The 17,273-nt window shown below is 54.7% G+C and overlaps 1 protein-coding gene across 1 annotated transcript; it reads right to left on the bottom strand.

Annotated features, from left to right (window-relative positions):
• Window positions 1–12,604: 12,604 nt before the first annotated feature.
• Window positions 12,605–17,008, bottom strand: SOX7 (SRY-box transcription factor 7). Its single transcript, XM_054820839.1, has 2 exons — window positions 16,758–17,008; window positions 12,605–15,026 (listed from the first exon to the last, which is right to left on the bottom strand). The coding sequence occupies exons 1-2, from the start codon at window positions 16,981–16,983 to the stop codon at window positions 14,122–14,124; spliced, it is 1,131 nt and encodes a 376-aa protein (XP_054676814.1). The 5' UTR covers window positions 16,984–17,008; the 3' UTR covers window positions 12,605–14,121.
• Window positions 17,009–17,273: the final 265 nt, after the last annotated feature.

Here is a 17,273-nt window from a genome sequence, read left to right on the forward strand (position 1 = left end):
TTGGAGGTGTTGTGGACAAGAAGCTCAACATGACTCGGTCATGTGCACTTCCAGACCAGAAAGCCAACTGTGTCCTGGGCTGCATCACCAGCAGCATGACCAGCAGGTCGCGGGAGGTGATCCTGCCCCTCTATTCCACTCTTGTGAGACCCCACCTGAAGTACTGCGTCCAGCTCGGGGGTCCCCAGGACAAGAAGGACATGGAGCTGTTGGAGCCAGGCCAGAGGAGGCCACGGAGATGATCTGAGGGCTGGAGCACCTCTGCTATGGAGACCTCAGGCTGAGAGAGTTGGGCTTGTTCAGCCTGGAGAAGAGAAGGCTCCGGGTAGACCCTAGAGCCCCTTCCAGTCCCTGCAGGGGCTCCAGGAAAGCTGGAGAGGGACTGTTGACAAGGGCAGGGAGTGACAGGACAAGGGGGAATGGTTTTAAGCTGAAGGAGGGGAAGATTTAGATTAGATGTTAAGAAGAAATTCTTCCCTGTGAGGGTGCTGAGGCCCTGGCACAGGTTGCCCAGAGAAGCTGTGGCTGCCCCTGGCTCCCTGGAAGTGTTCAAGGCCAGGTTGGATGGGGCTTTGGGCAACCTGGGCTAGTGGAGGGTGCCCTTGATCATAGCAGGGGAGTTGGAACTAGATGGGCTTTGAGGTCCCTTCCAACCCAAACCATTCTATGAGTCTATGAACTCAAAGCAGGAGGATCTCCCTTGGAAAAAACTGTTTCTATTCACTGGGCTGAATCCAAACCTCAGGAGCCATTAGAATCTCTTTCTAGGTCTAACCACCTTCCCAACCCTCCAAGTCTTCTAGGATGAAGTCTTACAGCCCGTGAGCCAAAGCTGAGACCGCTGAAGATGAGCATCTTGTGTTATTACTTTCTCAGTGTGTACTTCAAATATTTATACCTCTAAGAATTCTTGCTATGGCACAAGAGAGCTGTGTTGGCAGAGCTATGCCAGCCTGGAGGTCTGTGTGCCTCCATATGCTCTCCCTTTGGAGGATGGCATAGGTGTAGAGATTGAAAAACTTCATTAGCACATTGCTGTCCTGTTGGACACCAATACCTAAAAATGCACCTATGTGCTGCTTCTGCAAAAGACAGTGAGGGTGGAGAACTATATCATCCTGGAGAAAGTATACGCAAGACTGGAGGACCCACTAAAAAAGCTGGATATAGCAGTAATATACTGAGAGATGCTGTTGGCACATCACTTGGAGCAGACTAAAGGGGCTGGAGATGGCTCCAGCCCTCTGCCACCAATTTACTCTCCGACCTTTCTACCTCTTCATTTCTCACCTATGAGATTAAGGGCAAGGATGAGAAATGGGACTTGTCTTGATGTAAAGAGATCTGGTTTTGTTTGCCATCCAAAGCTGCTGAGTTTGGAATTCTTTTGTCCCTCTGCTTTTTTTGCCAAGTTTTGACAGTGGGAACTCATCTATCTGAGGGCAACTTCTAATTCCTGATCACTGCACCTCCTGCCTATGTCTTACAAGGGTACTGTAGTGGAAAATCCTGCTGTTCTTCCAGGAGAAGAGCACTCTCGGCGGGTGCAGGAAGTCTAAGATTTGACTTTTCTTCATACAGTCTGGACTGGATTGCCACCTCTGGTTTTATTTCATACTCCAGCCACGAAGTGTTGATGATGCTTAGGAAATAAAAATCACATGTGCAAATAATTAAAAAAAAAAAAAAGAAACCTAAAAGCCCCAGACGTACACACACACATATACATACAGACTTGCTTCAGCTTGCATTACAGGTTCCCAGCCCGGGAGCAAACCACTTGGGAAATTTAATTAAACTTTAATGAGGTACTTGGATTGTTGGGCTGTATGCCTAGTGGAATTAATGTACAATGAAGGGGCGTCTCGTCATGCTGCTGGCAATAGCTGGCAAGTTCATGTAGAGCAGAGCATGTCATCCTAAATCACCTTTTGAACTTGGGAAAGCAGCAGGGAAGAACAATCACGAAGCTCTACTTGGTCATTTAATTACAGCAGGTCCTTTACATGTGAGCCCTGTACATTGAAGAAACTCCTTCTGAGTTGTTTTTGGGATTTTTCAGGAGGTTGGGGAATGGAAGGCAGGCAGGGCGGTGGTGGTGGTCTGGGGTTGTGGGTTTCCTTCTCTTCTTTCCCTTGAGTAGGCAGGAGCCTGGATTGGAGGGAGCTCTGGCATGGGAGATCCTGGGAGAATTGGATGGTGAACAGGGACCTCCATGGATCCTCCATGGGATCTCGATCCACAGCTACCCACTAGCCAGAGAAAGGCACTATTTAGTTGCTAGTGGAGATGTGGCTTCTGTTTCAAGTGAAGGGCCTATCCAGGCCCTCCTCAGTCACCAGAGAAAAGCTGTTTTGTAATATAAAGATGGTTTGGAGAGGACAATTCAACTGTAGGATAGTCCACCTCCTTCTGCCTCAAAGTTAGGCCACCATCTTGGAAAAGATCCCTTATGGGATCTCCAAATATCCCTTAAAATCTCAACCTCTCTGTGAGAAGCTCGTGCACCAGGCTGGATTTGACCATCACCCACTCTTGGCTTACGGGGTCCCAAAGGGACTAGGACACTGTGCATTCACGAAGGTATGTTACCACACAAGGCCCCTAATGGAAAGGATCCCCTTTTGAGAGGGACACCCCTCTATAGGCATCCCGGAAGGTGAGTTCCATATGCTGGGAGAGAAAAGAGTTGCAAGGTTTACAAAGAGGAATCACAGGATAATTCAGGTTGGAAGGCATCTCTGGAGATTTCCAGTCTAACCCCCCACCCTGCTCAAAGCAGGGCAAATTAAAGCCGGTTACTCAGGACCTTGAGCTATCACTGTCTCCAAGGATAGACATACCATGGCCACTGTGGGACCTCATCCTCAGGCTTAACTACTTCCTGAATTTCACTTGCTGCATCTTGCGTTCATTGCATTTTATTCTTTTCTGCACATCTTTCACAAGAGACTCTCTGTCTTCTCTACAGCTCCCCATTAGGTAGCTGAAAGCAGCAATAAGATATTCCGAGTCTTGTCTTCTCCAACTTGAGCAAACCCAGATCCCAGGCTCTCCTCATACGTGTGTTTCAAGAGGATTACCAGAAAAAATAACCCTCTGCTTGGACCTGTGTCAGTTTGTCAGCAAGAAGGAACTCTAAAAAGAGAAGCCCCAACCTTCCTGCATTTCTGTGTGCTCCTTTAGAGATTGGAGGATTCATGAAAGAGGTGATCGGTGGCAAGGTTGAGTCCATGGATGAGATTTTCTAGGCTGAGATACAGACCACCTTTGAGATACTGGAGCTGAGACTCCAGAAGAAGACAGTAGCCTTGAAGCCATCTCTTTCAAGGCAACCCTAGAGATCCCAGTTTAGAAATACAGTCCTGCTCTGCACTCAGTCATGTCAGCATTATAATCAACAGATGCAGGAGGAGGACCAGGCAGCGTCTTCCTCAGAGGGGACAGATATGTTCAGCTCTGGGCCTCACTTGTATCAGTCACCGCCAAGACAGGTTCCTGGGAGGGCAACTGTGTTTAGTTGGAGGCTTGAGTGTTAAGGGTTCACAAAGGACTTGTTAATCCTTGCTCCATCAGGAAGCTCTGGACATACTCTAGTCAGGGCTCTGGTGTTGCACTGGCCATTGGAAAGTCAGAAGTGGGTGAGCTCTGTCTCTTCCTGACTCTCAGCTACCACAAGGACATGGAGATTTTAGCATGTCTCAAGATGGCCAAACTGCAACGAAATGTCCTGCTGCTCTGCAGCCCCACCAGGTCCTTCTGTGCACATTATTGTAGATCAACTATCTATTGTAGATCAACACATTACTGTAGATCAACCCTCAAGGCAAGGTCCTTTACCTCTTCTGGTCTTTTTACTTCATGTAAATGAACTGGAGCAGGGCTGGGAACATGTCCCAGCAATGCAATTCCTTAACACAAAGAACTGCATGGGCTCTTGAAATGTAACTGAGATTGGAACAAAACAGAAAGTTATGTCTGCACTTGCCAAATGATCATGTACTGTGTTCTTGGAAATCTGGAGGCCACTGAGCCAGTAGCAGTATTGGTTGGCATTTCTATAATGCCATACACCCAGTCTTACAAAATCAAGCTGTTGGTGCGCTGACACGGTGTGGTTGGGAGTGACAAGCCGTTTTGTGTTCTCCACTGTTTGGGGGGTTTTTTAGCAAAACCCATTCATTCCTGCTCCTCTTTTCGGTAGGCAATACAACTTCTGCGCTGCTGGGCTGTTAAGGATGTGTGGGATTCTGTCATAGAATCACAGAATCATTTAAGTTGGAAATGGCCTTTAAGGTCATCAAGCCCAACCATTAACCTAGCACTGCCGAGTCCACCAGTAAACCATGCCCCTAAGTGCCACATCTACACAGCTTTTAAATACCTCCAGGGATGGTGACTCCACCACTTCCCTGGGCAGCCTGTTCCAGTGATTGACAACCCTTTCGGGGAAGACGTGTTTCCTAATCTCCAATCTAAACCTCCCCTTGCACAACTTGAGGCCCTTTCCTCTTGTCCTATCACTTGTTACTTTGGAGAAGAGACTGACCCCCACCTGGCTACAACCTCCTTTCAGGTGGTTGTAGTGAGTGATAAGGTCTCCCCTCAGCCTCCTGTTCTCCAGGCTACCATATACCAGGGTCTTGAGATCTGAGCTGCTGAGTAGAGATTGACCAGTGGGCATCCAGCATCCCAAGTTGATGGACAACTCCTCCATCTCTCCAAGAATATGGCTGAGTTTGTGCAGCACCAGGGTATTGGAGGACAAACATCACAAAGGCATCCCTACCCAAATCCTCTTCTTTTGCAGCAGGGTATATAGAGGAAGTAGAAAATAAGGCCCAGAGTTGTGCATCATGTGAAGAAAGAATGAATCCAGCAGCTTCTCACTACTGAAGGGCAGTGGTCTAGGTTCAGCCAATTAAATAATGCCTCTGCTGTGGTGTTCAAGTTGGGAGCCCTGCTACCCTAGGATCTCAGTGGAGACAGCCAGGCATGTCTGGGAAGTAAATCCCACCTTAAATCACTGATCAGACTTGCCCAGTTCTGTGCAATCACTGGGGAGGGACCTGGCAAGCTCAGTTAAATGTTAAATGTTGAGTGGATGCATCCAAATCTGCCTGTGAGCTGAAAGAGGCAGTGCTCCAAGGGAGGGAAAAGAGTTCACGTGTGATCCTGCAATGTGATCATGCAACGAGTGCCTTTCACTGCATGATCACATCACAGGATCTCCTGCAACTCCAGGTCTCCCGCAACGCCTGGCACCTGGAAGGAGCAGGGAGGTTGCACAAACATGCTCCATCCCGGTGTTTCCTAATCCTGGAGCACTTGACTCTGCACTGCAACACTTCTTTCCATCCTCCTGTGTGCAGGGGAGGGAAGTGGGAATGTTTTCTATGGTTGCAAGAGCCCAACAGACAAATCCACCCAAATCCCACACTCTAACATTACCCAAGGGCCCCGGTCTGCATTTATACTCATAAATTAATAGGACCAGGATCAGGGGCACACATGCTTCTGCAATGACCCTCTAGTTATTTATAGCATGTTTCATGGTGTGATTTTAGCCCAGGTCAAGTGGCACTGATGCAACCAATGACCAGGTAAGGTTCAAGGTTTGAGGTGCTGTCGTCCTCTTTTTAGAGGCTGGGAGGGTTTAGCAGGATGGATGAACCAGTTGGGCTCATATCTAACCTGTTTATTTTCCTGCATAGATGCATCCACGTGAGCCATCAGGGCCTTTGGAACCACCATGCCACTGAAGAAGGAGGCTGTCACCTCTCCCAGGCCAGCTCTGAAGAAGACACTTGGGATGTGCACTCTGCTGAGGCTTTAACCGCTCTGTGCTGACAGCTGTGGAAAAGGAGACCAGGGGACACTGCTTTCTCCAAGCCATGGCTAGTCTGACCTCTGTCCTCTGGCTTGGCCACTCACAGGCAGCTCAATCATTTCTTCTCCACCTTGGGCCATTGGTCCCTCTCTTGTCCGTTTTCTATTAACAGCCCTTGGCCCTACTGCAAGGTCTGTCATCCCCACCAGGTCCAGTCGACTCTGATGCCACTCCTTTCCCTTTCCCAGTCCAGTCTCCACTCCAGAAGGTTCCTTCCACTAGTCTGGTCCTTTTCTTTTCCATCTTCTGGTTCCTCATCCAACGTCTGTCCTTCCAGTTATGCTCTGTTCCTTCCCAATCCTACCCTTCTTTGCCAGACCATGGTTGTTCACACCCACCTCCTCCTTCCTTGGCTGCTTTCTCCGACCTCTTTCATCATCTAGTCCTGTCCCCAGCACCCCAACTCCTTGTCTCCCATCTCACCCAGACCGGGTCCCACCCCCAGCCTCCCGCTCACTGCTCGCAGTGCATGCCATCATTCCCACACCCACTCAGCATCCCTCAGTGTCTCCTCCACCCGGTCTCCCCCCACATAATGATAATTTAAAGCTGTTGAACCTCCACAACACACAAGTTTCCCTCTGCAGCACCTGCCCACAGCGCTTGACAAATATTCCTGAAGCGAATAATGAGCAAACCAAGTCTCAGCACTCTGGAGGTAGACTGATACACAGAGAGGAAGACTGGGGCTCTCCAGGCTGGAAAAGAGATGGCCAAAGGGATAGGATATGATATATGGTTACAAAAATCGCACATGGTCCAGAGAGGATAAATAAGGAATAACACAACTGGAGAAATACGGCATCCAACAAACCTGGCAGGTGGCAGGATCAAAGCAACAGGAGGAGGTGGTTCTTCACACGGAGCGGGGATGTGAAGGGTACTGAAATTTTAAACGCACAACTGAGCAAATGTAGGGAGGAAAAATCCCACTGAGGGTGAGTTAAGAAAGAGACCTCACAAAGTCCTGAGCTGCAGATGGTCTGAAGAGGGAGAGGTGGGGTGGATCGTTCTGCTTGCCCTGTTCTTATACTCATCTTCAGACGTGCTTTCCTTACCCCGTCAGAAACAACATCATGGGCTGCCTCGGCTTTAGGTCTGGCCAGATATGGTTTGTGTGTGTATATATATCTGATATCTCCTGTACGTGTGTGGGGTGTATATATCTGTCTATCTCTATATATATAGATATCAAATACCTCCTGTAAATGAGAGGGGTAGAGTTGGGACTACCGTCCCCTTCAGACCAGGGCTCTTGGTGCTCCTGGGTTCAGAGATAAATCAGACCTCAGGTCTTTGCTGCTCTGGAGGGGTCTGAGGGGTGACAACCTTTGTGATACTGTGTGATGCTCAAGACAAGAAGTCTGTCCCACACAGCAGAGAATCAAATGGCTGGTCCCAGGTCAGGTGTGCTGAGGACCCTGCTTCAAACTAAGGTTTTCGGCATCCTCCCTGGATTTTGGCCAAGACCCAAAAGGGCAGCGTGGAGACTCTTTGCTTGCTGGGGAAGCAAATCCAGCCTTTCCCACTCAAACTGCAGAAAAAACCCACTCAAAAGCAGCATTTTGTTTCTCACAAGCAAGAAGATAGGGTGGTGGCAGGGGAGAAGGATTTTTGGTGCCCTAGCTGGGCAGGGGGGGGTTGGGACCTGACGTCCCGTGGTACCTGATGCCGCCCGCTCCCTGGGATGCCGGGAGGGAGCAGCGGGATCGTGACTCAGCCTCCACGTGAGCGGGTTTCCTTCCTGCACCGCCAGCCCCAGCTTCTGATGTTTTGTTTGCCGTGAAGCTCTGGGGGCCAAGCGGGAGCTCCTGGAAATCAAAGGGAAAGAACAACATCTTGGGTTTGCTGAGGCGGGGTGCATCCCGGCTGGCCGGGAGGGTGGAGGGGACATTTGGGGTGCTGAGGGAAGAGAGGTGGGAGAGCTGGCAGGAGGGCATGGGTTAGGTCTCCAGAATGAGCTTTCTTAACCCCAAACTCTCTCTGCATGCAGCAAGGCTCCTTGGAAGCCCTTCAGCTGCTGGCAGGGACCCTCATGGGTCCAAGCTCTGAGGAGAAGGAAGGGAAGGGCCTTCCCTCTCTCCCCTTTCTTCTCAGGGTGTCCTCCACTCCTCCCTCTGCCCCGCTGGGTGGGAAAGGGGACCCCCCAGCAGCCCCTCTTGCATTGACATGGGAGTAAACAGGTGGGGAGGCAGCTCAGCTCTCATTAACCATCCCAGACAGGAGATTGTCAGATTTTCTGTTACCAGACTTCTCTCTATTGATGCCAAAGACAAAACTCTTGGTCAGAACTTGCTCAATGCTAGCAAAAAAATATAAATGTCCGTAGGCTCTCTGGTAGTGTCCAGACTCAGCTCAGGCCCCCGGGTCAGTCTGGCCACATTTAAACCAGGTGGCCACATCCAAACCTTCCCTGGGGATGTCCTCACTACCCTCACCCCAGGGCTGGGGCAGGACTCGTCAGCCTCTGGTAATTTCACAGTGTGGATGGTAACGGTTGAGGGCTCGGGATCTTCCCTGTCCTGGCTTTTTGACCACTGTGAGCCTAGTGCAGGTGTCTCCATGTCCCTTCCAATGTCCGGTGATGACCTTGAACATGCACCAGCCTTCAGGCGGTGCTGAGGTTTTGGCCTGAGCTCTGTGGATGGTCCCAGAAGGGTGGCAGGAACACACAAGCTGCACTCCAAATAGGAGGGTCTGGCCAGAACTGGATTATACTTATTTATTGCAAAAAGATGGAGAAGATCCCTATTTGTCTCATTCCCTCCATACCCACTGCATAACCTCCCCCTCCTTCCCAGCCAGCTGGGCTGTTGGACCCAGCTCTTCCACCATCCTCCCTCTTTAAACATCTCCGATCCCCTGGATGACAGAGGTGGGCAGGAGCTAACCCTGGACCTTAAGCCATGGAGGCTGGTGCGGGTGGCCTTAGCTCCTGCCTTGAAGGGGCTCTTCTGAACAAGTCCTTACTGAGGGCTGGATCTCCTCCAGGTGGGCACCAGAGGTGATGTGCTGGATTCGGCCAGATGGGTTGCCACCAAGGTGACTCTGGATTGATGCTGAGCCTGAGCCCAGAGCCAAGCCTGCATTATCCAGGGCTCTTCTCCCCAGCTCCCCCTGCCTTTGCCTTGGCACCCTCCCACCCCAGCCCCAGCGGGGAGGGACAGACCCCTAGCTTGCCCAGACCCCCTGCCCTGGGGCCAAACCCTTCTCCCCCATCACCCACCTCCATCCCCTCGCCCCTGTTTTCCCATTCCCAGCCTTTACCCTCCCGCACGTAGCCCTGGGGGAGCCGGGGGATTGTACGCAGAGGGAGAAGTTATTTTTCCTTGACATAAACATCCAAGCCTTTCCTCGGCCCCTTCGCTTGAAACGTGGAGGTAGGACCTGGACTCATAACATCCGGCAGGAGGGGCTGGCCTTATCTGCCAGGAAACACTCAGCTCCGGATACATCCTCCCCTGCTCCCGGCACCCCAAGCAGCTCCATTGGCAGTGCCGGGCAGGAAACCACTCAGCAGCTTGTCTCATTCCCTCCTCTGGAGGGACCGGAGGGAGGGCCTGATCCTGTCCTCCCTGCGTGACTCCCCATGGGGTGCGGCGGGGTTCGGAGTTGGGGTGGGACGGGGGTAAAAAGAGATGGAGGGGGAAGGTGTTTACTCGTGAGCAGAAAGGGGTTGACGGGGGCAAAAGGGGATTTGGGGGAGTTGGCGGTGTAGAGGGTCTCCCCTAGGCTCTGCCACTGATTTGCCGGGTGACCTCGGCCAAGTGTCCTCACCCCCCTTTTCTGCCTCTACTTCCCTGCCCTGCTTCTGCTTCGGGAGCAACGGAGGGAAAAAAAATCATCTCCCAGCTAATTTAGTAGCAGCCTCCAGAGCCCTCGCATGGGGTGAGACCCCTTGTGCTAAGGGCAGCACAAGCTCTTGGTCCTGTTTGAACTCTTGGTAAGAGACAATTCATGTCCCAAAGCTGGATGGAAAAAGGATGGGAGGGAAGGAAGTATTATCTCTGTTTTACAAACAGGGAAACTGAGGCACGGAGCAGCCATGTGGCTGATTGCCATCGGGGGCAACCCCTGCCCAGTGGCACTGGGACCAGCAGACGTGGCTGGTGGAGTGAGGATGGAGAGCAGCCACCACCTGCTCAAGGGATGCAAAGGAAATCACCCATACCGGGAGGGTCAGGGCATGACACACACTGCAGCTCCGGGCCAGCCCGAATCCCAGCGCTATCCGGGAAGGTGACCTCATCCTTGCTCCCGACGCCCACGCCGTGACCCACACAGCCACGGGATCCAAGGGCTGGTTGTGGCCGCCGGGCACTGGGGGCAGAGGACTCACACCCTGGCCACCTCCTGGCAAGGAGAGACCCTTGCTCTGATCCAACCTGACACCCCTGAGCGGGAGCCTGTACGTGGCATGAGGTCATTTTATCCCTTCCTGCAGCCCTGATTCGATCTTCCTGCTGGTTCCCAGCCCATCCCAGCACGGAGAAAGCTGCCCACAAACCACAAGACTCCTCGGCGTGCACAGAGACAGCCTTGGGCTCACAGGTTTGGGATTGGGAGGGAGGAGCAACATGACCAGGACTGATGCAGAACGAGTCCCTCTTGGGGTGGAGACCCCCCAACATCCATAAGCCTCCATGGCCATCAGTCCTCTGCGGGGACACTCACTTTCCAAGCAAAAAAGGCTCCTTCCCACCTCTGTCCGCCACTTATTTTCTGGCTGCTCCCTGCAGCAACGCCCTGCGTCCCAACAACGTGCTGCGGGATGGGGGTGCGACCCGTAGCGTTGCATTTTCCATCCCTCCGGAGAAGAGGTGGATGGCTCTGCTCCTGAATTTCATCTCAGCTGCTGATGTCCTGGGAGGTGGAAGCCGGCTGCTCCGGGCGCTGGGTGTGTGCCCGGATCCGGCCGTCGAGCCCTGGCTCCCAGGGAGCCGCACCTCACCTTGGCTGCGGCTCCCAACGCCCTCGGGGAGGGCCTGGATCCCGGTTGGGGCCTGTAGCTGTTCCTGACGTGCAGAGCACGGGGACACGCTCCCACCTCTCCTCACGTGGCTCCGGGTTGAGCAAGTGGGGACAGGCTCGGCTTGCAGGAGTCTCCGTGCATCCCAGCCTGGCGGGCTGCTTAGGGTCGGGATGCACGGAGAAACCCCTTTTCCTGGGAAAACCAGCCTCCGGCCACTGCTGCAAGCGCTGCCGGGAGATCTCGGTGTGGGCTTTGCCTCCGCCAACCCCGAATGTGACTCTGTCAGAAGACAGGAAGCGGGGAAGGGGCTCGCGGGGTGTTTCGGTCGATCCCGGTGCCGCTCAGGGCATGGGAACAAGGAGCAGGATAGGAGGGAGCAGCCAGCGTCCCAGAGAGAGGGTCCCATCGGGGGGACGAATGCCACAGCCCAAATCAGGTGTGCTGGTGGCAATAGCGTGAGCTGATCTTGTTGGGGGGCCGGGATGGGTGTGCTCTGTGCCTCCTCACCAGGGCAGTTTAAAAACTCATTACACCGTTCTCAGCTGCCTCTGCAACAGACCTGGCAGAAAGGGACGTTTGCAGAGCTCCCTGGGGTGAGTGCCCCCCTAACGCCCTGGTTTGGGTGACCCTCTAACAAGAGCCTGCTTGGAAGGGAGCAGCCCCCTGGGTTTGCTGGCTCAAAGGCAGATCCAGGCTTGGACACACATACCTGAGCCACCCCTGCTATGAACAACTTTCCACACGAGCATCCCTCAGCCCTGGGGCACCACAGGGATTGTGGGCAGAGCAGGAGGTGGGAGGAACAGGACTTCTCCAGCCCTGCTCCTGGCATGGTCCCACGTGAGTCAACGCTGCTGGGCAGAGAGGCCAAAGTGGCTCACGGTACCTCCTTCCCTCCACAAACCCTCTTGGAAGAGCGATGCTCCCTCCCCAGATACTCACCCAGACTCCCACCTTCTGGGACCATAGGCTCCCTGAGTCAGAGAAAAGTCATTTATGGGAGGCATGCCAGCCCAGTTGGGTTGGGTTGCCTTGGGTTGGGTCGGGTGACCTCTGGAGACCCCTTCCAGCCAGCACACGTGAGCAAGCATCACAAAGTGTGTTAGGAAATGTGCTCTTCCACTTTTTGGGGCCAAGCAGGAGGGCACAGCTGGGAGGACACTGCTTTGGCAGGTGTGCATGGCTCAACCTCAAGGACCGCAGGGACACGGTTTAATTTAATGTCTGGCGAGAGCAGGCTGTGATGTTGGTCCATGGGCCACAAAGGAGGACTAAGCATTTCTCTTCACTAGCGATGCCTTAAGGCCACCACTCAACATCCACCTACAAGACCACCTGTCATGTAGCATCCCAAATTTGACCCACTCTCCATTTTTAAGGCCTCGTTGCTTTGACCTGCGTTTGCAGTGAGGACCCTTTACGTCGCCCTTGCACTGTGGAGCATCTTAAATGGTGCATCAACACGAACTGTGAAAGACAGCCTAAAATCTGAATAAAACCCACTCTCCGGGCACTGGCACTCGCTCCATAAATAGGCAACATCATTTGTGCTCACCAACTCACCGAAGGAAAAGCTTTGCCTTCACTGTACGTAGGACCCGGCATTAGAAGATTGTATTAATGAGATGGAGAAAGCAGGATCAAGGACATCAAATTGCCTCGCTGCCCCTGAGACGCATCGTGAAAAGCGGAGGTATGCACACATCACGCCTCGAGTCGGTTTGTTAGAAAGCAATCCACAATTTGTAAAGATAACCACAGATCTTTTTTATTTAAAAAAAAAAAAAAGGAAGTAGAAAAGTTTGGCTGAAAATACCAACAAAAAAAAAAAATTAAAAAAATAGCACTCGCACGGGAAATGTTTCTGTTTTGAAAACTTTGTCAATAGCTACAGCAATTTAAATCATAAAACAATCACTGTATAAAAACATATTTATTTAAATTAAATATTTTATGCAAACTCATATCTACACTCATTCAAAATGCATAGAGTCACACAAAAAAGATGGAATGTATTAGCTTAAAAACCTGTGAAGTTGTGGGGTTTTTTAAGTATTATTTGCAATTATTATTAATACACGTTCGGGACTGAAACCAGAAAATCATAGCCACGCTACTAACTAATCATTACCAAGTGCCATACAGTAAACACTAAGATTAATCATGTCATATAACTGATTTAAAATAAAGCTTCATCTTTATGAAAAGGAAGAGAACTCGAGCAATACAAAATCCGAGGGGAGGAATAATGGAAGGAATAAATCAATGTACAGCTTTATTACAAGCAATAATACGCCGGAGTTAGAAGAGGCATTGGGCGCTGCGGCTCGAAACGCGAAGCCTTCGCCTTCAAAGGATGTTTGATAAAAAAACGTGTCTGCTACATCATGGCCTCTTTGCCCCAGGGCTCGTCCCAGGACCCGTTCCCAGCCCGGCGGGGAGGGCAGCCGATGCTGGCCCCCCCCTTCGAGAGCGCTTCTGCTGGGAGGCCAAGGGGAAGCCACGGGGGGGGGGATGCTGGCCAGATCCTGCCTTTCCAAGCCCTGATCTCAGCCTCCTCCGGAACGCGCAGGCTGAGCGCCCCGGGGGCTGCCTGCCCCCCTGCAGTCCCCCGCCCCTGCGCATCCCCAGGGCCAGCCCGGCAGCATCCCTGGTGTCCCCCTTCCCGAGGGATGAAGCCCCCAACTCGTGGTTTGGGGACAGGGGGATGGGGGGTTTAACCCCCGCCGGTGCGGTCAGGCAGGTCATTCATGCCGCAGCAACGCCGACGCCAGGAGCCAAGAGAGGGGCAAAGCACGCTTGCAGACCACGCGCTCCTTTACCAAAATCTTCCCTTTTCCCCCCATCCCTGCCTTTCCCCCTCCCGGGGAGTTTCACCCCTGCCAGAACTTCAGACCTGCGGTTTGCGGGATGCTGCCGCCCTCCCGACGCCAAAGCAGAGCTGGGGGGATGCCCCAAAATGGGGGACAGCCTTCCCGCGCTCTCGGGAGCACCTCTGCTTTGGAAGAGGGGCTTGGCCAAAGAGCTTTGGCGTTGGGAAATGCCCCCAGCCCCATTTGGAGCAGGGCACCCGAGGCTTTGCACCAGTGACGAGCTGATGACTGAAATCCTTTACCTACACCACCGAGGACACTGCACGGCCCTCGTGGTTCGGACTCGGTCACCCCAAGGGGCAGCGAGCGATGTCCCCGGGGAGCAACACCTCGTAATACTGTGTCGGGTCCTTCCTCGGCCGGTCCAGGCGGCCCCAGCTGGGGGTCTAGGAGACGCTGTAGTTATTGTAGTAGGTGGCCGTGGCATCGGCAAGGACAGAGATGAGACTGGTCTCGGAGGTGTGGGAGCCACCAGCCGCTGGGACATGTCCATTGACCAAGACCCCGCCGTGGTGGTCGCCGTGGCCAGGGTTGTTGAGATACTGGTCAAACTCATTGCGGTCCATCTCCCCCAGGAGCTCGGCTTGGCTCAGCTGGTCCAAGGTGTCAAAGCCATGGTGGTCAGGCGGTGGGGAGAGCTGGCCCAGGTGGGCATGGAGGCTGGGGGGGTGCAGGGAGGGGAAGGTGGGCGTATAGTAGCTGGGAGGAGGAGGAGGAGGAAGGGGAGGGCAGCTGGAAGACGGGGGGATCATGCAGGTGGTGGGCTGCGGCATGGGGCTGAGAGGGTGGTGGTTGCACGGGAGGGAGCTGCCCGCGTACTCTGGGGAGTAGGTGGCTCCGGCGAGGTGGGAGTGGTGATGCTCATCGGGGCAGGGTGAGGAGAAGAAGCTCTGCTCGGGGTCTATGGCATCCAGCGGAGACATCTCCGGCGGGGTGGGCAGCCCGTAGGGGTAGGTGTCCACGCTGGTGCTGCTGCCGCTGCTGCTGCCCGGGGCCTCCCGGTATCCCCGGACGGACGGCAGCCCCGGGCGAGGGGGGTACTCACCCGGCCCCTCTTTCTCCCCCCCGGCCCGGCCGCAGGTCCGCTTCTCCGGCACCGTGTTTTGGTCCCGCGTCAGGCTGCCCAGCAAAAACCCGGGGTCCACCCGCTTGCAGATCCGCTTGACCTGCTTCTTCCGCCGGGGCCGGTATTTGTAGTTGGGATAATCTTGCATGTGCTTCACCCGCAGCCGCTCGGCCTCCTCCACGTAGGGTCGCTTCTGCGAGAGGCTCAGAGCTTTCCAGGACTTGCCTGCAACAGAGAACGAAACTCTCCTTAGTGCCCGTGGCATCTGTACCGGGGCAGGAAAGGCAGCTGCAACCCAGAGCCTGCAGAACACAACCCAAGAGCAAGGTAGGGGCTCCCAATATCCGAGCCAACGCAGCCCACCAACCCCGCGGGGGGATGAGATGGCAGCAGGGGGGCAAAGAAGAGGATCGAAGCCACCATAGGTCCTCTGACAGCTCCCACCGCAAGTCCCCGAACAGGGTGGGTTCAGGATTAGCTGAGCCCCACTGCAAATAAATCAGGGCAAATAAACTCCCCCAACTCCATGGCCTGATCTTGCAACGCCTCTCTGGGATGGAGAGCCCGGCTGCTGAGTGGGGACGGCCGAGGCCATGCCCGCCTGAGCAGGGGGTCAGGACGTGGCGTCCCTGGACGTGTCCCAGCCCGTGCCCTGCTGGGACTTGCACCGGGGCGTACAGAGACCTGGGTGCCATGACCTCGCTGCTCCCTGTTTGAGATACACAAAATGTCCCCAAGCCACGGACGGCAAAGCAGTACTGGGGTGGGGGGGTGGGTTGTATCCCCCGGTGAGGCTACCCCAGGCTGTTCCTCAGGGTAGGAGGAGAAATGAGGATACGGATCAAAACGTTTGATGCCTTCCCACTGCCAAAGAGACAGCAGAAATAACACTAATAATCTGAGATGTTGCATGGCAATCAGCGAGGAGAAAACCAAACCACCAAAGAAAACACCACAAAACTGTCCAGGGAAACACAAACTTTGGGTAAGAGGCTGGACAGCAAAGCTGTGTTGCAATTCAGGCAGCTCTTTCTCAGGCTGTCTGGGCTGGTTATTTCTGTTTGCTCTCTTGGTTTCACATAAACGGGGATTGGGAGAAGGGGGAAAGAATGGATGGGGAGTGGGAAACAAATGTGTATTCAAAATGGGTTGTGATCCCTGAAAAGAAACAGCAGAAACACACCCCCCCCCCCCAGCCATGCAGTATTGGGGTGGGATAGTCAGTTTGGAGACAAAGTGGGACAGCAAAGACAGGCCAGGAAAATTTGGAGGTCCCTCCTTGCACTGCATCAGGGGATCCCTGGCACTGGCAGCCCGAGGGTTTGCACCCCAGCAGGGTTTACACCCGAGGGGTAATGGGGTGTACACATGGATGCCTGTCCCCTGGGCTGCAGGAGACCATCAGGCTTTGCACCCTGAGGGCTGGCCGGGTGGGTGCGTGCACCCAGAGCATGGGTCACCGGTGGGGTTTGCACCCCACGGGGTGGACGCATGGGTGCCCGCTCCCTGGCGTGCGGAACCCCTTCAGGCTTTGCACCCCACCAGGCAGCCCGGTGGACGTTGTCCCAGGGTGCACCCCGCAGCGTGGCCATGTGGGTGCAGGGGTGCCCACCCCCTGAGTGCCGGACCTGCCTGTATCCCATGGGGGAGGATGCACGCACCCCAGGGTGCTGGTGTCAGACCCGGGCAGGGCTTGCACTCCGCAGAGTGGCAGGGAGGGTGCACGGGTCCCCATCCGGGCAGGGTTTGGTGCCCGAGTGGGTGCACGGGTGCCCACCCGCGGGGTACTGGAACCGGACAGGGTTTGCACCCCCGGGGATGGCCGGGCGGGCACACGCACCGCAGGGTTGCCGGACTCGGAGCCGGGTCTACACCCCCGGAGATGGCCGGGTGGATGCAGGGGCGCCCACCCCCCGGGGTCTCACCCCCAAACCCCCGCACCCCTCCTCTCCTCACCGAGCATCTTGCTGAGCTCCGCGTTGTGCAGGTCGGGATTTTGCACCGCCAGACGCTTCCTCTCGTCCTTCGCCCATACCATGAAAGCGTTCATGGGCCGGCGGATGCGGCTCTCGGAGCCTTTCTCCCCCGGCGGACAACGAGGGGGCGGCCCCGGCGGCAGCCCCTCGGCCTCGTCCCCCTCCAGCCGCTCCGGCCAGGGGTAGGTGCTCAGCAGCGCAGCCATGGCCCGGCCCCGCGGCGGCCCCCCCCCCAGCCCCGGCCCCCCGCCCGCCTCTGCCCGCTGCGCTGCCCCCGGGGTCCCCGCGCAGTCCCAGCCTCCTGCCCGGCCTCCCCCGTATTTATGAGCTCCTTGGAAAAAGCCTCCTCCAATGACACCGAAGGTACTCGCTGCTCCTCCTTGTTTGCAAACTCCTGAGCCCCGGCCAGGATGGCGCGGGGAGAAAACTTCTCCCCACCCTCTGCCCGGCACCCCCGGGGAAGCCAAGAAGGGGGGGCAGCACCCCACAAGGCCCC

The sequence above is a fragment of the Grus americana genome, chromosome 3 (genome assembly GCF_028858705.1).
Source record: "Grus americana isolate bGruAme1 chromosome 3, bGruAme1.mat, whole genome shotgun sequence".
NCBI classification, from domain to species: domain Eukaryota; kingdom Metazoa; phylum Chordata; class Aves; order Gruiformes; family Gruidae; genus Grus; species Grus americana.